Consider the following 23,159-nt stretch of genomic DNA (forward strand, 5'->3'; position numbering starts at 1 on the left):
AGTCATTACAACAATAGCATCCGTGTTGAGGGTTTACGGCCGGTCCAGTCATTTCAGACTGATGTGTTTAAACTGTTTATCTTCTGTTGTCAGGTCTTCAGCAGCAGGTTGGTTTGGTTCAGGCAGTGAAACTAAAAAACTACTGGGTTTTTTTTTTTTTTTTAGTGTCACAACCTCTGAAATGACTCATCTCACCGTCAGAATTTGATCCGATAACATTTGGAAAGTCTAGAAGAGCTGCTCGATTCAATCATTGATCATTTATCACCATTCAAGTTAGCAGGGCTAACAGGAAGCCCCGCCTCCACGGCCCTCTGAACCACAAGTGGGCGTGGCCATCTTTGTTTTTGGAGCCAGATTTGACCTCCTCTGATTGGTCCGGTTCAGTCAGGACCCTCCTCTGATTGGTCAGGTTCAGTCAGGACCCTCCTCTGATTGGTCCGGTTCAGACAGGACCCTCCTCTGATTGGTCAGGTCCAGTCAGGACCCTCCTCTGATTGGTCAGGTCCAGTCAGGTCCAGTCAGGACCCTCCTCTGATTGGTCAGGTTCAGACAGGACCCTCCTCTGATTGGTCCGGTTCAGTCAGGACCCTCCTCTGATTGGTCAGGTTCAGTCAGGACCCTCCTCTGATTGGTCCGGTTCAGTCACGACCCTCCTCTGATTGGTCAGGTCCAGTCAGGACCCTCCTCTGATTGGTCCGGTTCAGTCAGGACCCTCCTCTGATTGGTCAGGTCCAGTCAGGACCCTCCTCTGATTGGTCCGGTTCAGTCACGACCCTCCTCTGATTGGTCAGGTTCAGACAGGACCCTCCTCTGATTGGTCAGGTTGTGTTGTGTACTTAATGTACTTGCAGTACTTTGTGCTCTAGCAGTACTCTGTGTACTCTGTGTACTCTCTGCAGTAGTAGAGGGACTGAAGACGTTGCTGTGGTTGCTCTGAGGTCTGGAGGCGTTCAGAGGAACTCTGGTCGTTGCTCTGAGGGAATTCTGGGTAATAAACCGGTCTGTGACTGAATGTAAACAAATAATGGAGGGCTTTTCTTCATCAGATGAAGTTACATCACTGCGTCCACGTGGGCCGTCACCAACACGTCACCTAATAGATCACTGTGATCAGACGTTTCTATTGGAGAGGCAGTAAAGATCCTGACTCTATGGGCCTGATGATGTCCTCTGTTGTGTCCCCACAGGTTTGATTTTCTCCCGTGGTGTCTGTGTGGAGCGTGCCACACACCCACTCCACAACAACGACGGCTTTTGCTTGCATCTTCCAGTGTTTCTTCTGTCAGCAAGTCCAGCAGAGCTGCAACTCTTCCAGTGCCAGCCCTGACGCCAGCGAGGAGCCCTGCCCCACTGACATGGTGAAGATGACCAAGTCCAAGACCTTCCAGGCTTACCTGCCGTCCTGCCACCGCACCTACAGCTGCATCCACTGCCGGGCGCACCTGGCCAACCACGACGAGCTCATCTCCAAGGTACTGTTGACATCAAGCTTCTTAACGTTAATTGAAACACTTGGCGGACGCCATGTTGGGTATAACGTAATCACAGAGAAACAGACGTGACGTGAGAACAGATTTTCAGGGCGCTGCCTTTCAAATGAACACTCTTATTAATTCTGTCTGTGGTAAACTGAACCCATGGGTCTCGGTCAGTCGGGGGGGGGGGGTGAGGCTTTCAGGACGCTCTGGCTCTGCAGGTCGATGGTTTTCTCCATGTTTAGTTTCACCATGAAGGAAAAAGATATAAAAGATACTTGAAATGCACCCCTTCATTAATCTTACAGAATTTATTCCAGCAAAAGGAAAAGTTTGACTTTGGTGAACTTTGACATGTAAATCTTCTTTGTGACTCCGTGTCCAGTTAGCCACCAAGCTAACTAGCATGCTAACGGTCACTGGGACTCTCCGATCAGGTTGTGCTTCCTGTTTGTGGTATTGACCAATCAGTGATGTTCAGGTGACGTTCAGACTGATTCGGTGTTAACAGCTTTAGGACGGCGGTCCTCATGTGGGATCAGGAGAAACAGGAGCAGTGTTCAGCTGTTCGGAGGTTTTATGGGATCGGGGCTTAATTATTCAGATCAAACGCTGATGAACTCGTGCTCTCGGTCTGTTGAATCATCTTGTGGACGGCGTTATGAGCCGTGACGATGGCGTTTGTCCTCGTGACATCTGGATGAACGATCTGCTGTCCCCTGATATGATGATGATGATGATGATGATGATGATGATGAAAATGATTTGTGTAACAAAGGTCACACACATGCAGAGAGGAGAGTTTCTAATGTAAAGAACAGAGAGAGAAATAAGACAAAGCTGTAAAATGATGTAAATAAAACATTCAGAGGAAAGAAACCATAAGAAACAACTATAAAAATAAGTTACAGCACTAAAATACACTTGAAGAGCTGAGCAGTGACTACAGACTGATCTGTCAGACCAACTGTTAGCTGCTGTTACACAGATCTGAACTCTTTAAAACTCCAAAGTCACTCAGTAACACAAACACACTGACTGATGGAGGCAGCAGCAGAGCAGCAGCTCCTGTGTCCTGTTCTCTAAAATCCCTGTTTTAGTGAATGTAGTCTGGTGTGTGTGCTGTTTGTGGTTAAACCAGAAGGATCTTCCAGGTCTCTCTCTGTAGGGATCCTTTCCATGATGCTGTCACACACTTTAACTGAACACGTGTGACCCTTGGTGATCAGATATTTGGGGGCTGGAGATGTTAAACTCTGGTATGTTTGTCGTTGGAGTCACGCCACCGTGCTTGCAGAGGTTCCTTGTCGCTGGGGCAGGAATGCAGGAGAACCAGGAGAACCAGTAGCTGGTAAACTGGTAAATGCAAATGAGTGAGATTAGTTCCTGCGGCTGTGGGAGCTCCCAGAGAGCCGCAGCAGTCGGCCCAGTTTGGTTTGTGGCCTCTGTTTATATCAGCACAAATGAAACTCCTCCTGTGCTGTGGTGCATTAAGGAGACGCTGTGTGTCTCCGGCTGTCCGACACCCTGAAGCTCTGCTGTAGGCCCATTAAAGCCACTCTCCACTATACATGCTGGCCAGAGCGGCAGCTGGGGGGGCTGCACTCATTCAGCCGCCCTCTGGTTAAAGATAACTAGCTGTAAAACTTTTTAAAACAGCAGCTCAGAGCAGGAAGCCAGACAGACAAACGGCTAAGAGAATCTGCTCGGTTTTCAAAATAAAAGCCCCTGTGCAGACTGTCAGTGGTGTATTCCAGCAGCTCTGCGGTGAACACAGTTGTTCCAACGCTGGAACAGAAACTTTTCCTGCAGGACTTTCCTCCACTGAATCAGACGTCTGTAGAGCAGCCAATAGGAGCGCTCGCTCTCTCTGAGAGCACCTGTGATTGGACACAGCCTCCTGTCACCAGGTAGATTTACTAAACAGCCCGGAGGAGCACAAGGCCAGTTTACTGTCTGACCAGCTGATCTACAGCATGATGAGGTTATTATGGGATGTTTACCCACTGACACTAAAAATAGTCTGACCGCTGCCTAAACTGGAGTTCAACATATTTACTCAGATATTGATCCACATCAGCTGATGTTTGCACATTAGTTTCTGTTGTGGTAAAGAATCAAAGGCCTGCGCTGGTTTTACTGTGTGTGTGTGTGTGTGTGTGTGTGTGTGTGTCTGTGTGTCTGTGTGTGTGTCTGTGTGTGTGAGTCTGTGTGTGTGTGTGTGTGTGTGTGTCTGTGTGTGTGTGTGTGTGTGTGTGTGTGTGTCTGTGTGTGTGTGTGAGTGAGTGTGTGTCTGTCTGTGTGTCTGTGTGTGTGTGTGTGTGTGTCTGTGTTAATGTGTGTGTGTGTGTGTGTGTGTGTCTGTCTGTGTGTCTGTGTGTGTGTGTGTGTGTGTGTGTGTGTGTGTGTGTGTCTGTGTTAATGTCTGTGTGTCTGTCTGTGTGTCTGTGTGTGTGTGTGTGTGTGTGTGTGTGTGTGTGTCTGTGTGTCTGTGTGTGTGTCTGTGTGTGTGTGTGTGTGTGTGTCTGTGTGTGTGTGTGTGTGTGTGTGTCTGTGTGTGTGTGTGTGTGTGTGTGTCTGTCTGTGTGTGTGTGTGTGTGTGTGTGTGTGTCTGTGTTAATGTGTGTGTGTGTGTGTCTGTCTGTGTGTGTGTGTGTGTGTGTGTGTGTGTGTGTGTCTGTGTTAATGTCTGTGTGTCTGTCTGTGTGTCTGTGTGTGTGTGTGTGTGTGTGTGTGTGTGTGTGTGTGTGTCTCAGTGGTTACATAAGAGACACACAGGTGTTGTTTTTGCTGAATCTCACCTGTGCAGCAGCTTTCCAGGAACCTCTATCTGTCTTTATGCAAATGAAGTTTTAAATAATTCTATGTTTTTATTTTGGTAACTGATCAACTGATTAATTGATTGAATCAAACTATAAAAACCAAAGTGGTCATGACTGCTGGGTCATGTGCTCTCCGACTCTCGACACATGACCTCATTAGTGTAAACAATCCACTTTAATAATAATTGGATTTAATTAAAGGATGTTTGTTGGCTCTTCTGATGTGACTGTGACCCCCCACTGGTGCAGGAGGCTGTTTTACTGGACTTCCAGTGTGATGGAAGTTATTATTTTTAAGGACTTAGCGTCCTGTAATAAAAGTCCTTGTTTGTAGATATTATGTGGAGAAAGTCTGTGGTTGTTGCAGGATCTTATTTTTGCCGTCACTCTGATATCCTGAGCCTCGCTGCTCTTATTGTTCTGCTGATATTGACGTTGACCGTGCGGCTCACAGGTCTATTAATAGGCTCTCTGCGCTCTGCCACGCCTCGTTAGCGCCGGTGTGTTCAGTAGTCCTCGGCAGCATCACCGGTCCTCAGCATCCACTCCTCTAAGCCGATTAAGTTACTTAGGAGAAGATGACACCGTAGTCTGGTGTTTTCCACTCTGCGCTGCCAGCGGACGCCACGCTTCCTTCAGAGAGGAGGAGGAGGAGGAGGAGGAGGAGGAGGAGGAGGCCATGTTGACTCTAAAGGAGGAGCTCTGAGTCTCCTGAGCCAGGTAGAAGGACAGAGCCCCCCCCCCCCCCCCCGAGCTCAGAGCCTTGGAGGGACGCCAGCCGGCGAGCAAAGGTGCAGATGGAGCAGCCAAAAAGAGGATTAACCTGAGGGAGGGCGGCACGGCAGCCCCCCAGCGCTAAAATAACCATGGGAAACATCCTGCCAGTGAACGGAGAGCGAGCAGGCACACAGCCCCGTTATTGATTAACCTGCTGATCAGTTCCTTTATCGATCGAATAGTTTTGTCTAGAAAACATGTTTCTGTTGGTGCAGACAACCAGAAGAGTCTTTTATTTTAACTTTTACAACCATAGAGATGGAAAACAAAACGACCAAAGTAGAAAAACAGAGACCTCAGCGTTAGAGGCTGCAGCTTTAATAAAGTAGAAGGTAATGAACAATAATAATAATAATATAATATAATAATATCCAACGATCAATGTGATCAGTAATGTCTTGGTGAACTATTTATCATCAAATCAGAGATCAATGTCCTGTGGGGGGGTTCGCACGTCCCAGAATGAATTTAATTGTAACTTGGACATTTTCCTAAACTGTAATGTAATTTAAGACATTCGCAGTAATTAGTTTGTTTCTTTACTCACATTTCTCCATCCAGGTGTTGTTGTTGTCTGAGCATCAGTCCAAAACCAGTTTCATTTATTAAAAGAAAGGTGTGATCATTAACATCAATAATAATAGTTAAAGCTGTATATTTAATGATGATAACTGTGGCGGTGATTTACTCCAAATCCTCAGTATTTTCTACAGCAGGGTCTCTAATTTCATTCATAAATAAACTAAAGCAGCTGAAAAGACTTAGCAGCATTAGCATTAGCTAATTAATGCTAACTCCAGCTGACTGTGGCACAGCGCTGGAGTTAATCAGAGTGATCTGAATATTGTAGTTGTTCGATATCATCCTCTGTAGAGCTTTGAAATAAAACCATCTTACTGCTGTACGCTAGTTAGCCCGGCATGCTAACGTTGTCAGCTAACGTGAGAGCAAATAATCAGTAAGAAGCTGTAACCATGAAACATGAGTCTAACCACCATCAGACTGGTTTTCCTCATACAGACCTGTCCTGATATCGTCCTGAGATCAGGTGGCAGCGTGGACGCCGAAGACGTCCCTCTCACAGATCGATCACACTCCTCCTTCCCGCCATTAACGGACGCACCTCCCTCCGTCCCAGCTGGACGGCGGCCAAGGTGGCGACGGTTAACACGAGTCTGCAGGAGGTGGATGGAACAGTCCATCAGTTTCTCTCTTTCTTAATATCTAATTAAACTGAGTGTTTTCAAGGTCGGCAGAGTTTGATTAAACTGTTCGGCCACATAAAGAACCTGCATTCATAGGAAGAGGAGCTAACCGGTCCTGTCCTGTCCTGTTGTCACATGACTGTTCAACAGCAACACTTAACTAGTCTCCTATTACTAGTCTAACTACTAAACTACTACTAAAGGGGTCAGACAGACGCATCGTTCCCTGGACAGATGTAACATGACATCAGTTTGATCCCAGACGTGAGCATCGTTCAGAAGGAGGCTGTAAAATCACCCTCAGGGGAAACAGGAAGTCACGCCTGTCGAGGACCTCCAGAGTAAAAGCACAACTCACCACAAAGGATTTCATCGGAGTCGGCGTGCTAAAAGTTTGTTACTGTTTTGTGTGGCGGCTTCTGTCGGCGCTGTGCAGGTTCTCATTTCAAAATGGCAGCAGCTCAACTGCAGCAGCATCCAGGTGTTGGAAAGGTGCTTGAAATTCTAATAAGTATTATGGATCACTTTCAGAGTTTGTAGACAAATGAGTTGGAGGGAGCCTGATCGATTTGAGCAGCCTGGATTTATCTTGGAGCTGGAGGTCAGTGAGGGAGGGGGGCATGTGTTTAAGAGTCTGTCCAGAAAAGTTAGAGGCCTCCATGAGGACAATAAGCAGAAACACCAATGGAGGCTCTGGGGAACTCTTTCTGTTCTATCAGATCTCCGTCACTCAGAAAGTAAAACCTGAAACAGTTCAGATCTCTTCTGGAGGATCACAGATCTTTAGATCCACTGTTGTTCTGGATCAACATGTTCTCTGTCTTTCTTTAGTCTCCTCTGATGAACAACATGTCTGAAGTCTTTTCTCACTCATTCTGCTTCACTGACTTCTGGAACCTTCTAGCTGAGGTTGGACACATTTTAGGGACATGAAGAAGAAGAAGGTCCTCCAAGAGACGACGTCAGCAGAAGAAGAAGAAGCAGCGTTCAGAGCTCAGAGGGTTAATCAGTGTGTTTTTAGATAATATGGGATTAAAACTGCACTGGAGAGTTTTTCTAGAAGCTCAGCAGCCTCCGTGATGAGCTTGTGTTCCTGTGTGTGATTTAAACAGGTCTGGTGCTGCTGCAGAACAGAATGTGTGACTGTAGATATCAGATGTTTAATCCTTGAAAACTTCCCTTAACCTGAACTGAAGTGCAGCTTCAGGCTTTAACAAGCTGAGCGGTCACCTGCCGCCGCCGCCGTCTGTCCAGACAGATGGTGGAAACAGCTCCAACTTAATCTTTATTCCACCGCTAGCTGTGACTCACTGCGGGCCTTTGTGTGGGAATGAGATGTGAGCTTGAGGCGCGAGGGAAGTCGCCTCTCGCCGCGGACGTGGTTAGTGTTTGGCCGATGGGGCGGCGTTCTCGGGGCGAGCTGCTGTTCCCATCAGCCCCGTGTGGTCAGGAGGATTCAGGGATTTTGAGATTTGCTTTGTAAAATTAATTTCTCAGGAACAAGTGTTTTTTAAAGCAGCTTAAGAACAGCAGCTCTGCAGCCACACGCCTGTTTGCTCACTTTATATTAAGCAGCAAAAACAGAAAAAAGACATGGGGGGGGTCCAGTTGTGGGGAGCAGTCCTCACTGGATCCTGACAGGACGGTCTGGAGGGTTTCAGTGCAGCCATCTGAACACATGATCCATATTCACTTTAAAGATAGACTGTGGGACACAGATAAGGGCAGCGAGAGACAGAACCGTCCCTTTTGGCTGACGGCTGAGTTGATGGCTGAAGCTCAGATATGACACCCAGCTCTGTCACATGGAGTAACCCCCCCCCCCCCCACTGTGGAGAGGACTGTTGTTGACTCCACGGGGAGCGACCTAGTTCCCTCTGGCAGCTAAAGGTCACATGTCCTGCAGCTCAGGGCTTCAGCACCCACAGCCACTGAAAACTACCTGCTGCTCTCTGGAAGCGGCTCCAAGTCCTGTTATGGAGGAGGAGGTGGTGGAGGAGGAGGTGGAGGAGGAGGTGGAGGAGGTGGAGGTGGAGGAGGAGGAGGTGGTCAGGAGGCAGCTGGTGCTCCTCGACAGCAGCCCCAAACTGATCTGCTGCTCTCATTTGCTGTGGAAAAAGCAAAGCCGATTGGAGCCTGTCTGCCGGCCGGTGATGACGGGCCGGCAGGAGGAGGCCTGGCAGCTCCGCCGCCACCCGCTGTGGCGCTTCGCTGCCATTTCCACCAACACACAGTGAGGTCATGTGGAGAGACGGAGCAGGACGCCCATAAAGCCTCCGTATCCATCGGCACTACGTCACCCCCCCGTCAGGCCCCCAGTTAACGGGCCGACTTCATCGACTCGGTCTGCACACACATCCTGACATCACTGATGACACTCAGTGACGTCACTCAGTGACGTCACTCAGTGATGTCAGGCATCAGGCGGTGTCGACCACGTCATACTAGCTGGGGGGGGAAGTGGCATGGGTCCCGTGACCTCTGACCTGTGGGGGTCTGCTGTGAACTCTGCAGCTTTCATCAACAGGCGTGTCCACGGTGACCCCGTTACCCAGAACACCTTTCACCACACAGACCTCCCTGTTTATTAACTCATGAGGAAGGAAAAGCATTAAATGTGTTTAAGCCTCCACACACACACACACACACACACACACACACACACACACACACACACACACACACACACACACACACACACACACACACACACACACACACACACACACACACAGGCTGTGTTCTGGTCAGAAACTGTCTCTGTTTATGAGGAAACTCCTCGGGGGGTCTTTAACGTTCTCCCCCACGCCGTCGAGCCAACAGGGTTCAGCTCGCTCTCCTTCAGACGGATGTTTGGGAGCATTAGATCACCGTGTGTGTGTGTGTGTGTGTGTGTGTGTGTGTGTGTGTGTGTGTGTGTGTGTGTGTGTGTGTGTGTGTGTGTGTGTGTGTGTGTGTGTGTGTGTGTGTGTGTGTGTGTGTGTGTGTGTGTGTGTGTGTTCATAATGAACTGTATCTTGGCAGAGCTTTTATTGACATTTCATTCAGAATCCCAGGTTGTCGTCGTTGATCCGATGGTTTGTCTCTAGATTTGATGTGATCTCAGCTTCTTTCATCATTTCCTGGTAAATATTCTGCAGAATGTGAAATCTGGAGTTTAAGTTCATGTTTCCTGCTCTAAATTTGTGAGAAGGAAACGAGAGGGAGAGTTTCAAATGACAAATTGTGTTCACACTTTAAAACACAGTAACACTCTGACTGATGGAGCAGCAGCTCTAAAATCCCTGTTTTAGTGAATGTAGTCTGGTGTGTGTGCTGTTTGTGGTTAAACCAAAAGGATCTTCCAGGTCTCTCTCTGTAGGGATCCTTTCCATGATGCTGTCACACACTTAGAATAACACTCTGAGCCTGTCAGTGGATCAAACAAGCTCTTTTAGTGGACCTACTGTGATCAGTTGTCCCAAAGGATCACGTTGCAGCCATTGCAGCCCGTTTGGTGTCTGCTGGCTGAGGTGATCTACTGGACCAGTTCCAACACTGTCACTACCTACCAGGCGTCCTCCTGAACGTGGTTAGAGGTGTTTGTCTGGGTCGATGTTGTTCTGAGGAACCCGTCCTGAGCTCTCAGGAACAACAGTGTGGTTCTCTCTGATGTGAACACACCCTGACAGCAGCTCTGAGCCTGTTTTATTTCTTACCTCCGGCCAAATGTGTGTGTGGGAACCTTTGAGGTGGAGGAACAGGTATGCACGGTAGTTAGTGGGGGGGGGGGCAGGGCGTCAGGTGCTGACATACCTGTACTGTGTTGTCTGCTGACATGGTTCCCTCTCTCTGTCTCATTTCAGTCATTTCAAGGCAGTCAAGGAAGAGCCTACCTGTTCAACTCAGTGTAAGTATGACCCCCCCTCCACCCCCCCACTGTCCACCTCACCGCTATGAACAAAAACGGCGCCCTGCTCCTCCTCTTCCTCCTCCTCCTGCTGCTCCTCCTCCTCCTCCTCCTCCTCCTCTGCCCTCTGCCCTCTGCCCTCTGTCCTCTGACCTGTGTCCTCTGTCCTCTGTCCTCTGTCCTGTGTCCTGTGTCCTGTGTCCTGTGTCCTCTGCCCTCTGCCCTCTGCCCTCTGTCCTCTGACCTGTGTCCTCTGTCCTCTGTCCTGTGTCCTGTGTCCTGTGTCCTGTGTCCTGTGTCCTGTGTCCTGTGTCCTCTGACCTCTGTCCTGTGTCCTCTGTCCTCTGTCCTCTGTCCTCTGACCTGTGTCCTCTGTCCTGTGTCCTCTGTCCTGCGTCCTGTGTCCTCTGACCTCTGACCTGTGTCCTCTGTCCTCTGTCCTCCTGCAGGGTGAACGTGGGCTGTGGTCCAGCGGAGGAGCGGGTTCTCCTCACCGGGTTGCACGCCGTGGCTGATATCTACTGTGAAAACTGTAAAACCACCCTGGGCTGGAAATATGTAAGCTCCCACACTGTCACCTGAGCCTCCGACAGTCTGAACGCTGCAATGTTACACAACGAGGTGGTTTCTCTGCGTCGGAGGGGACAAATTACGTTATTACGGGTCAAGAGAACAAGGTCGCTCTCATTAAGGCGCCGCTCGTTAAAGCCGCGGTGACGGTTTCTGGTCACGGCTGTTTTAGGCTGCTCTCCGTAGTCTCCTGGTGCTCCACATAATTACAGCTCCGAAAGGTTGGCTGTCGACAGCCAGACGGGTCCCTCTGAGAGTCCACAGTGATTAAATGTCAGGCCGTTTTGAGGAGGCTCGTCCTGGTAATTGTCTGTAAAGACTAAAGAAGGGTGTAAAATAACTGAGCAAAGTAGAAGACGGACTCACTTAAAAGCTGCTTCTTCACTGACAGGAACTATTAGAGATCCTGAGAAGGGCCTGGAGCGCAGCAAATAACCACAGAGCCACTGTGACGTCCTGGTTCACAGAGCCGGCCGCCGCTAATCATACAGGAGGAGACGGGAAGTTTAGACCGGAGGAAGCTTAAAGGACAACTCCAGTGTTTTTAGCTCTGCTGCATCACTTAGCTGTTTTTAAGGGTTCATTCAGATCCAACATACTAGTGTAACTAACAGCAGCTCCTGCTCTGTGGGGTGTCTGCTGTTTCTGCTGTGACAGTGACACTGACTGTGTGACAGCATCATGGAAAGGATCCCTACAGAGAGAGACCTGGAAGATCCTTTTGGTTTAACCACAAACAGCACACACACCAGACTACATTCACTAAAACAGGGATTTTAGAGAACAGGACACAGGAGCTGATGCTCTGCTGCTGCCTCCATCAGTTCCTCTGTTTGGGTTATTGTGTGACTTTGGAGTTTAAAAAGTTAAGCACAGATCCAACACAATATTTGTGTAACGCACAATAACAGAAACGCACTAAGTGATGGAGGCAGCAGCAGACCAGCAGCTCCTGTGATCTGTGGGCTAAAATGACTGTTTTTGTCAATGGAGTCTGGTGACCCCTACCAGTCATTTAGGTGTTTTCAACCCTGAGCCCTATTTGTACATAATTTTCTGTCCGAGTTTTCCTTTACGGATGAAACAGCTGGTCACCATAGCAACGCCATCCTCTGTTTGATGGGTCTGTTGATCCATATTTACTGATATCATACACAGACTGTCTTCATATATTATTCCTCTATAACCAAACCAGCGCACCTTCCTGTGCGTTAGAGCTGTAGGTCATGATTTGTTCAGCAGCCATTCTATCGCTCTCTGCACACACACCAGACTACATTCACTAAAACAGGGGTTTAGAGCTGAACACTGTAATAGTAATAATAGATCATATAACCTGCTGTCAGGTGATGACACCTGTAGTCCAGCTGTTGGAGACCAGCCTCTTTCATTGAACTCCATGTCCCTGATGCTGTCTGTCCACACACACTGAAGGTTAATCCAGTCATGTGACCTGTTGATGTGATCGGAGGCGTGGTCGCTCACCTGGTCTCTAAAGTGTGTGTGTGTGTGTGTGTTTCCTCTGCAGGAACACGCGTTTGAGAGCAGTCAGAAGTACAAAGAGGGAAAGTTCATCATCGAGCTGGCTCACATGATCAAGGACAACGGATGGGAGTGACGCCGCCGCCGCTCCTTCTTTTTCTGACCGTGGAATGCTCTTTATTGAACTGCGTGGAGCGTCGACCATCGACCACCCCCCCATCCCCCTCTTTAAAAAAAGAAAAGAAACCCCCCACCCACCCACCGCCTCCTTCACGAGCACACGCCCACCTGCTCATCGTGAAACCGAACGGAAACAAACGACGACCAGGAAGCAGCAGCTGTTGAATAATCACGCCGTTACATTGAAGATTGTGCCCCCCCCACCACACCCCTCCACCCCCCACTGACCTTTCACCTTTCCCAGTGACGGTGGCGATCCGGTGAGCGCTGTGTGATCGGAGATGGACTTCACTGGACGGACATCTGTGTGTTTTCTTTCTTTGGCCCGACGCTGATGACTTCAGCCTGGACTCTTGTTTGGGGGGGGGGGGGGTTACTTCCTGTCATGTTTGTATGTTCGTTCGGCGCCCGTCGTTTCTCTGCCCACAGCCGAGCACGCTTTCTTCGCCGACGTCCAGACGAGCATCAGGGCCGGGCGCTGAGCCGATCAGAGCTCCTCACATGTAGCAGCATCTCGTCAGACGGGATTTTAGTCCTCATTGTTTTATCTTTCTCTTCTTTATTTCTCCCTTCTGGTACTTTTCAGCACCCAAAAAGCATCGAAAGCAGCACCTAGTGTTTGTTTGACATAAATGGATCTATATATATAGTATATACACACACACACACACACATATATACATCTGAATATATAGAGATATAAATATTTGTAGTGTTTGGCTACATGCGATTGTGGCTGGTCCCATTTTGCAGCCGTAACCACACGTGAGAACAATAAGAGAAGATTCAGAGAGGGTTTGTAGACCTGCACTCGGTTATTAAGAGACTCGACTACATATGAATATATATTGATGACATATCCACAGAGCTATGAAGACGTTGGCAGGTGGTAGATGTTGGAACATGGATTCTATACATGTATATTTGCTGTCCTGCACATGTGTGTATATGCATCAGAGCGTGTGTGTATATGCAGCGTGTGTGTGGTCACGCGGCACACGGTGAACATCGCCACTTCCTTTGCACTTTGCAGAGGCCTTCGGTTCATCTCGGCTTAGAGGCAGAACGCTCGCTCGCTCGTTCGCCCCGCCGGCTCTCCGACGGCCTCCTGGGCGTCGGGGAGAAGGTCTGAGGGTTTCCTCGGCAGCAGATCCTCAGAGACCTGGTCTGACTTTTGTTTCTGCTTCTCCTGTCGGTTGTCTCTGGCCCTGGAGCCTGTGTGGGGAGAGGATCCAGCTCTGATTGTTCTGCTGTCCCAGAGCTCCAGTCGCTCTCTCGGTCTTTTTGCACTTTATCTTTCTCTCTAATGAATCGACTCTTTGTGGACGCCGTCTGTCATCTGCCTCTAAGCCCAGTGAATCTTGTGCCTCTTCAAAACATGAACGGCCCCCCCGCTTTTCTTTCTGTTGTGCAGCGCATAACTCCGAAAACCGTCATGTGAACCGATGTGTCTTCCCCCCCCCCCTCTGGTTCAAAGTGGCCCTCAGATCAAAGCTCCTCACCGACCCCCCCGTAGTGCTCCCCCTGTGTTTGGTGCACACACACGCAGATCATTTCTCTGTCGGGTTGTAGAGGAGCAGACGGACGGATGTTCAGGACGAGGGTCGGAGCGCGCAGGATGCCCGGGGCCCGCTGGCAGCGGCAGGTGGAGGTGGGGCAGGGTGGGATGGGAGAGATTTAAAAATCAGCAGTGATTGATTACTTTGCCGGCAAGGTCAGTCAGATCACACGACCTTTTATCCTAAAAACGACGACAATGCAAACCCTCCATAGTTAGTGGTGAACCTACTTGAAAATCTACAGACATAAACAGCTGATGTTGGCCCGTGTTACAGTTTTTGTACATAAAGTAACATATTTAAGGTTTTATACGTATTTCTACTGGGTTAGTTGTTTTACTTCCCCAACTTGAAGCACTTTTGTTCACTGTACCTCTGGCTGTGTGTGTGTGTGTGTGTGTGTGTGTGTGTGTGTGTGCATGTGTATTAGCCCACATGCATGCCTGCACACTAAAGTGAATGTTTCTCCTTCCAGTCTGAGTTCTTTTCTCCTCTTTGTGTTTTTATTTGTCCTCTTCTTGTCGTTCTCGTCGTTTCTTTCTCATCTCTTTGGTTTCTCTGTCTCTCCCGGTGATCCGTGAGCTCGAGAACCAGGCTCGTGTGTTTGGAAGTGACTTTTCCCCGTTCTGGTTTGTTTTCTCTTCTTTCTTGCGTGTTCCTTTAGCTCGTGTGGTGAGCGCCTGTTAGCGGGCCGGTGTTTAGGTCTCTGCTGAGCCGTGTAGACGTCGAGGGCGAGCTGGAATCTCCCACCATGTCGCAGGGAGAGCCTTTAGACCCTTTGGGCCGCCACAGTCCGGTCTCCTGTTTCGGGGGCTTTCAGGGGAGGGAACGCCGCCTCTGGCAGCCATGTTGGAGGTCCTGTGAATATCTGATTGTATTTCTTGAGAACTTTCTTCATGTTTGTGCCGGTGTTGAGCCGTCACCTCTCGGATCGGTTTCATTTGACTCGTTTGCTACCTGAAGGCTCCTAACGGGTCGATCACAGCCAGTCTCACCTGGCCGGTGATGCAGGCGTGTACTCCAGGGTGCGTCCGGTCCGGCAGATTGGACCAAAAAGTCTAGTTCATCGTCCACATGAACGCGTCTTCAGGCTGAGGTTCATGATCGTACGAGGTCGGCTGGGGGGTCGTTGTCTCCCCTCAGAATGATGCGTTAGCAGGGAATTCAGACGTACACACTTGGTGCATTGATGCGATGCTGAACTAGACGTTTTGGTCCACTCCGCCTGACCGCGTTCCTCCTAAACGGTGCATTCAAGCGGTCTTTGTGAAGTCGGGAAATACGACCTCATCGATACTTGTGCTCCTGCGGCGATCCGTTGTGGTGATGTGCTCCGTTTTTGTTACATTTCTGAGTTTACCGCTTGGTATTCACCACTCTGTCAGCCATTTCCTGGTGATCAACTTGAACACGTCTGCGACTGAATGTTTGATGGCGTCACATGATTGTCCTCAACAAACGGAGCTGCCCAAAGGAACGACAGATGTTCAAAGTCCTGTTTTTTCTGGTTGGAAAAACGTGACTCAAACTGTAACAAGAGGGCATCTCCGTCTGCTGAGGAAGACGGTGTGATACAACTGAAAGCTACAGAACAGCTAACAGAGACATTGTGGTGTTATCATTTAGTTTACGACTTGACAAGGAGCGCCTGAATGCACCATTAGTTGGACTCACCTTCAGACGGATGGAGTCCACCTGGAGCGGCGTTCTGGCTGCGACGCGTCTCAAAGCTGCGGTCAGTTCCTGTGATTATCGCCGTGCGTCGGACAGAAGCTGCAGATCGAAGCAGGCGGTCAGACAGGATTCACAACACGTACAATCCGAAATAATTCTGAGGATGAATGTATTTTTTTAAGTCTAACAGCCACAGATCTTGGCTCCATGTTGTCTGCAGGTTACAGCACAACAACGTTAGAAATAACGACAATAACCAGAATTAAAATTTAACTACGCAGCCAATTAGAACCCATCAGCCGATGTTTCCAGGTTCAGCGTAGCCTTTAAAAAGTTTTTAAAAAACTTGAAGATAAAAACCAAAAGTGTCGTCAGACGACAGCCGATGTGTTCACAGATTTACTTTCAGCTGCTCTCCACAGACCGGTGCTCGACCCTGATTGGTCAGTCCTACTCAGACTACAGAGCGCTTCTGATGCCAAAACATCTTCGATTCGAGTTTATCGAGATGAACTAGAGATGAACGTGAATCATGAAATACATAATCTGCAGCGCTGAGCGTCGCAGCCTCGCCCGGTGGACTCCCGCCATGAAGCAGCCGTTAGCTCGCTTTTCCAAACAGCCACCAAACCAGACCTACGGCGTTAAACCGTTACTGAACGGACCCACGGCGGTCCGACCGTTACAGGCACTCTGCCGGTTTCTCAGCAGGACCTCCAAGATGGCGCCAGCAGAGGCTGCTGGGAGATTTGTTACCCGACTGCAGAGCCTCTTTACTCCCCCTTCGATCAGTCTAAGCCGAACCAACAAAAAGCCGTTGCCAGTGTCACCGCCGGTTTGTACCAAATAAGAACCAGGTTCTATGGAATACGTCAGCGTCACGTGTTGGCGGGCAGGACGGTCACGCCCAGCGTCTCCTGGAGACTCAACTGACAAACCAAACCGAAGGAGGAGCGATCCTGTCGCGTCTGACCTCTTTCTGTAGAATGTTTTGATTCTCCGAACTCGACGGCGTCAAAGCAGCCTGGACGGAAAATGTAGAAATTTGCTGCTGAAAACTGTTTACTTTTACTTTTCACTGTTCTTTCGTTAAATTGTGACACTGGCGAACGTCTTTTTGAGCTCCGTTACTGTGCGAGTCGTAGCTGAGAGGACGCTGATCAGAGGAAAGATGGGTCTACAGGGGAAAAGACTGTCCAGTTCTTTTCTTAGGACTGTGTAACTACAGTTTGAGGTCTAAAGCATGTTGTATTTATAATGGCTATATGTCGTGCCTGTTATTATTATTATTATTATTATTATCATTTTTTCCTGAATTTGAAGACAAAACTATTACATGCTTTTTATTTGACTACATTGCTTTGCATTCTGTCTTAGTAAAGCCATGTCACACGTCTGTTTTCACTCTAATGTAAACTATCAGATATCACAATAAATTTTCAATGGCATTAAATTGTGGATTTTGTGATTGTGTCATTTTTTTGGAAGCAATGAAACAATATTCCAGAGAGGGTGAGCTTCACCGCCTTTACTGGCACAGCGCTGCTCCTTAACCTGTCAGCAATGAGCTACCGACAAAATAAAACCACATAACAGCAGTTTGCTCTTTTAGTCCTTTTAGTCAGTGTTATATCCGTTTCCGTGGAGACACTCTGCGGCTCTGACTAATACCTGGAAAGTGATCAGTCCCGTCAGTAGACTACTCTGTAATGAAACCTAGTTGAGCGCTCCAGCGAGTAGGCCGGCCCCTAGTAACGCCCCTAGTAACACCCTTAGTAACGCCCCTAGTAACTCTTAGTAACGGCCCTAGTAACTCTTAGTAACGGCCCTAGTAACTCTTAGTAATGGCCCTAGTAACGCCCTTAGTAACGCCCCTAGTAACTCTTAGTAACGCCCCTAGTAACTCTTAGTAACGCCCCTAGTAACTCTTAGTAACGGCCCTAGTAACGCCCTTGGTAACACCCCTAGTAACTCTTAGTAACGGCCCTAGTATCACTCTTAGTAACGGCCCTAGTAACGCCCTTGGTAACACCCCTAGTAACGCCTCGCTGGCTCAGTCTGGTTGGAAAACACATTTAGCTGCTACGTCCACCAGCCTCACGTGGAGCTTTAAGCTAGCAGCGGCGAGCCCCGTTGGCGCCGTGTGGCGTCCCAGCAGGACTGAAGCTGAGACGGAGAAGCTGCTGCTGAACAGTTCAGAGAGCTGAAGGAAACTAAAGAGCTTTGGTGGAGAAAGATTCTTCAGACTGTTCTGACCATCAGAGCTCAGAACCAGACAGTCTGGATCAGAGATGGAGGCTCCTGCTCCGTTACCGTGGTTACAGGTAACTGTGTTGCCATGGAAACAGCAGAATAATGGTTTTAGCGAAGAACGCGGCGCTGATTCAAGCGCTGTCTAAATGTCTCGTCGTCCAATCAGATCGCTCGGTTGGAACTAGTTGTTTAATATAAGGAAAGTTTTTTAGTGATGGGGTTGGACAGTCAACAATAAATATCTAAACACCTGTTCTACATTACGTTTCATGTTCACATGAACCTAAACAGCATGTGAAGGTGTGCGCCCACATCTTATTTCCTACATCGTGCTACATCAGCAGCGGTCATTATTCATGATCTTTAGAAAAACATGGATATTTAGGGGTCTGTGAGACTCCTGGAGTTTTAGCTGTTGTACCAATCAGGATGAGAAAACTCTAAAATATTTGATGCCAATTCCCAAACAGATTTAGTTATACTGAGGTAGTTTATCGCTGTGGTTTACAAGTAAAATGTGAACAGCTTCAAAATAAAATATTTGCTTGGACAGCCTTACCTGCATGATTAGATATGAGACATGGTTTTATGTTTCTGTACTGTCAGAGCAATAAAACAACTTTAGACAGAATGAAGATAAATGAGGAACATCAGCAGGAACACTGAGCTGTGATCTGTGTGAGGAGGTGATGAAATTAACTTTGGCAGTTACCCACAGAGGCTGAACTTCTGATTAAATATTATGGGCTGGCACAAAATGTGTCAGAAAATGCCCTTTAAATGTAAAACAGTTACTGAAGCATGAAATTCACTGGTGGCCCTGCTGAAGAGTCTCAGACAGACAGTGGAGAGTCAGGCTGTCTGCCAATTAGCTTTAAACTGAGAAAGCTGCACAGTTTTCCACTGATGCAGGTTCTTGTCTTTAAAGTGACCACCGCTGTCGTGATTCTTTTGCTTTGGATTCAGGCCACAGCAACAGTCTGAACTTAGCTTGTGTGTTTAAATGGAGCCTGGGCTTGGTGACAAAACTAGACCGGAGGTCAGGTACCAGTGCTAAAGCAAGTTCTTTCAAATACCTTAAACTGCTTTCATACATCTTTTTTTGCTTTAACTTGTCATGATTGGTTCCCTATCGGCCTCACTGTCACTCTTCTGGCTCCATTTACGACACAAACCAAATGAGGACAAAGACAGCACTGTTGTTTTCCCTGCCAGCTATCGGTAACTTAATATGAACATTAAAACCTGCTAATATAAACAAGAAAGTTTTTTGTACCTGGAATCTGCTGCTCGGTGGCTAAACTGCAGGAGTTCTATCCAGTGGATCCAGTGTGGACCCTCAGGCAAAGTCCTTGGTGCTATCGGCCTACCTCGGCGTAAGTGAATCCACCGGTTTGGACGTTGCCCAGGGCAACAAGGTCCACCTCAGGTGTTGGGGAAATGATCTGCTAGAAAACATGGCTGCATGTATAAAAAAACGACGGCACCTTATTAGCAGTAACCCAAAATACTCTGTTTGAGACTTAATACTCTGGGAACACCGGGGTTACCTCCATAATCCGGCTGGTGTGCTGCAGTCAGCTCCGAGGATGGACGTCACATCACGACGGAGTTCATCCTCCTACAGCTCAGCCTAAAACAAGTCCACTGGATGGAGAGGGATCAATCCCACATTTAGTCGGCTTCTTTCTTCCTGATCGGTCCGTAACACGACCTGACGACTGATTAATACAACCGGATGTTTCACTGCCTATATCACAGCTCTGAGATCGGCCTTTCTACTTTTAACTGGGATTCCTGCGGTTGTTTCTTGTGTTGAACAGAAGTCCGGCTGCTAGCAGCAGCACAAACAAAAGTACCACTTGGAAACAAACCAAGTTTAAAAGGTTGCTCCAACACAAACAATGTTCACAATATGCTTCATGTGAATGAAACATTAGTGTCACAACTCCTGTGATTCTCATCTTCTAATCTTTTCAGTAAAATCAGTCGCTAAAGTCCACCTCTATGCTGATGACACTCAGCTGTTTCTCTCCCTTTAAGTCTCCTTTAGTAGAAGACAGGACATCTCTTCCATACTGGGGAAAACACTGAAAAGACATTTATACAATCTTGTTTTTGGACATTATTCACTTGACTGTGACCCCGCCCCTTTAACGGTCTGCAGCTGCTCTCATGACTGATTTACGCCTTCATGGCTGCAGACGTGTCGTGCAGCTCTGAGCCCAACTGTGGTGATGAAACATGTAAACTGTGAGTCCTTCTGAAGCTCTGAGACCACCAGTGAACTTGGATTAGCTGAGCTGCTGCAGCACAGTAAATTAGATATGAATCATGTGCAGAAGAACAGACTGTACAGCCTGGAGTTGCTATGGAAGATGATTCTCCTCCCTCCTCACTTGTGATTCAGATGCCCACACGGCCTCGTGTCTTCATGTCCTTGAGGTGACGGACTTGTCTTCAGGCTCAAAGCGGCCTGTCAGCCTCTGCTTTATCTCCCTCTGCCTGCCTCGTTCTTAAAGCTGCAACACGAACACAATAAATTAGCAGCGGATTTTATTTCTTATCAGGTTCTGTTTTCTGTGACTGTACATGTTTGTCTGAAACAGACCTTTCACTCACGTCCAGGCTGTCAGACGGTTACAGTGACGATAACAGTAAAGTTCAGCCGACCAGAAAAGGTTCATCTCATTAAGTTAATATGAGTGTTGGTTAATATTTGACTAATATTTAAATTTAACCAGATCAAAGTCTCACTGAGATTAAAATCTCTTTTCCAGGTGAGACGAGACGTTAAAACTGTTCAGACAACAAACACAAGTACAGCTGTGACACAACATGATCACTAAACACATCAGGTACAACTTCTAAAACTATCAGGCGAGGATGTTTAGAGACAGTGACGCTGACCGGGACTACTTTCCTGATCACCTGTAGTGATCTGCTCAGGTCCTAACAGGTTCCAACATCTGTAGAATATCATGCAGGATGCGTGTTCGTCGATGTCGGACTAAATAAAGGTTTTTCTGCGTCCATGTCAGAGGCCCCACCAGGACCACACAGACAGGAAGTGGTGCTGCCGTGTTATTCCCACCGCCCTCACGGCTCCTGACCCACTTCTCTGAGACGCTCGGTCACACGGTTCAAGCTCCTTTACGGGGGGTGGGTCTCTCTGTGTGTGGGGGGGGTTATGGTTGGACGACCGAATCGTCTTCTTTCTTTTGTTTTCACACTCCGTCGGCATGGACAGCTCCGAGGCAGGAAGGAGACAGAGGAGTGCTGATGTCAGGCCATTTTATAGATATTTATTCATTTCAGTTATTTAGTTTTCATATTTATAGGACATAAATATGAAAATATCTTTATTACATTTGTACCTCTCGCTGCTGTCAGACCTCATCACCTCTTGGCCTGTTTTTTGTTTAATTAGGTGGATACTCCATCCTGATTGGTCAGTAAGGTGGTGCTATGGTCTGTTATTTGTGTAGAGCAGACTGCTGATATAAAAAAGCATTAGCCCCAGTTAGCACAAGCAGCACAGGTGAACTTTCACTTTGTGTTCGGTGGAAACAACAACAGAACAGTTTGGGAACAGTTTGGAGCTGCAGAAGTTTAAAAGTAGACATAAAGCAACAAGCTCCTGTCAGAGGGTTCAGAGGTTCTGTGACCTGTTAACGGGATCAGGTGGATCTGACCGATCAGCTCTGAGCTGATGACTCTGCTTCCTGTGGAGCCGCAGGGAAACACAGAGTTCATCTGATATGAGCTCTCAGAGGATGGCGGCCCCTTCTGACTTGTTGCTGCCCCCCTCCCCTCCTCCGTCACTCTGGTTTCTCTGCCCCCCCCCCCAGGCTGCAGGCCTGCAGCAGCTCTCAGGACTGGAGGCTTTAATGCTGCTGCTATTTTGGGCCCTCTGATGTCATCTGAGGGAGGGGCCGGCCCTCGCTCGTCCTCGGAGCGGTGAGTCAGAGCCGGAGGGGGGGGGGGGCACGGAGGGAGGGGGAGGGACAGCGTCCAAACAACACTGCTGCCAGTGTTTTTATTTTTTGTTCCCATGTTTTTACCTGAGAAATATATTGAAATATATATAATATATATACTTTATTATTACGTTCTGTCAAATTACACAGAATATTAATATAATAATCTCAAATGTATCCATAAGAAATATTTTTTAATATTTTTATTAAAAACGGTTCCTCACACTTCTTTAACGTATATTCACTTTCTAGCTTTTTTTAAATGTATTTTTTGATGTTTATTGTTTTGTATTTTCACAATTAAAGTGTTTTACTTTGAATTTGTAACTTGTTGATGCTTTCTTTGTTTTTCTTCTAACATTTTAAAATAATATAATAATAATAATAATAATAATATAATTGAGGGAAAGACACTGAAAACTAAAAACATTTAAATATTTTTTTTAAATGGCATAGACACACACACACACACACACACACACACACACACACACACAGGTTAAATGCTTCTGAACATCACACCGTCCAGCCTTCAGTGATTCTGTCTGAGGACCTGAAGGAGCCTGAAGGAGCCGTTGTTTTCCTCCCGTCTCCCTGAGTGATGTCATCCTCATTCAGACTCTGCCTACACAAAGTCGTGGCAGCGCTCAGCATCCCCTGTCGCCATGGCTACAGCACCGCGTCTGCCTCCCTCCCTCCGGCCCAAACCACCAGGCGCCACGCAGCCGCCATTGGTCAGTGTGTCGGGCTGACAGGAGCTCTGTCCAATGAGAGGGCGGGGGGGTGATGTCACTGAGAGGACGGGGCTGAGGCGGAGAAGTGGATCCAAACGCAGAGTGTCAGAGATCTTCAGGAGCAGCTCTCTGCAGCTGCTGCCGGGCCTCTCCTACCACTAGTGTCACCAATTAGCCCCTCACTCATCCCCATGGGGGGCTGTTCTGGGTGGGGTCAGGGGCAGGGGCAGGGGCAGGGGCAGGGGCAGGGGCAGGGGCAGGGCGGAGATGGACTCCTAAACAAACATGCACAACACTGGAGCTGATGACCAACTGACAGAGAGAGAAGAAAACCTGGATAAACCTGCTAAACATGGGAAGCTTTCATGTTTCATGTTTCATGTTTCATGTCATACTAAGGTGTCTAAATGACTGGTAGGTACTAAAAGTGTTGGAATTGGTCCAGTAGATCCAGTAGATCCGACAGCATGATGGAAAGGATCCCTACAGAGAGAGACCTGGAAGATCCAAAAGGATCTTCCAGGTCTCTCTCTGTAGGGATCCTTTCCATGATGCT

At 48.0% G+C, this 23,159-nt stretch overlaps 1 protein-coding gene across 1 annotated transcript in view; it reads left to right on the plus strand.

Moving 5' to 3' along the window:
• The window catches only part of LOC139204441 (protein yippee-like 1), a 16,010-nt gene extending 3,574 nt beyond the window's left edge, over window positions 1-12,436 (plus strand). Inside the window, exons 2-5 of the mRNA XM_070834466.1 lie at window positions 1,191-1,475; window positions 10,128-10,171; window positions 10,621-10,729; window positions 12,270-12,436. Of these exons, the coding sequence (XP_070690567.1) occupies window positions 1,359-1,475; window positions 10,128-10,171; window positions 10,621-10,729; window positions 12,270-12,359 (360 nt within the window). The 5' untranslated portion in view covers window positions 1,191-1,358 and the 3' untranslated portion in view covers window positions 12,360-12,436. The remainder of the gene's footprint in view (window positions 1-1,190; window positions 1,476-10,127; window positions 10,172-10,620; window positions 10,730-12,269) is intronic.
• The last annotated feature ends 10,723 nt before the right edge of the window (window positions 12,437-23,159 follow it).

The sequence above is a fragment of the Pempheris klunzingeri genome, chromosome 7 (genome assembly GCF_042242105.1).
Source record: "Pempheris klunzingeri isolate RE-2024b chromosome 7, fPemKlu1.hap1, whole genome shotgun sequence".
NCBI classification, from domain to species: domain Eukaryota; kingdom Metazoa; phylum Chordata; class Actinopteri; order Acropomatiformes; family Pempheridae; genus Pempheris; species Pempheris klunzingeri.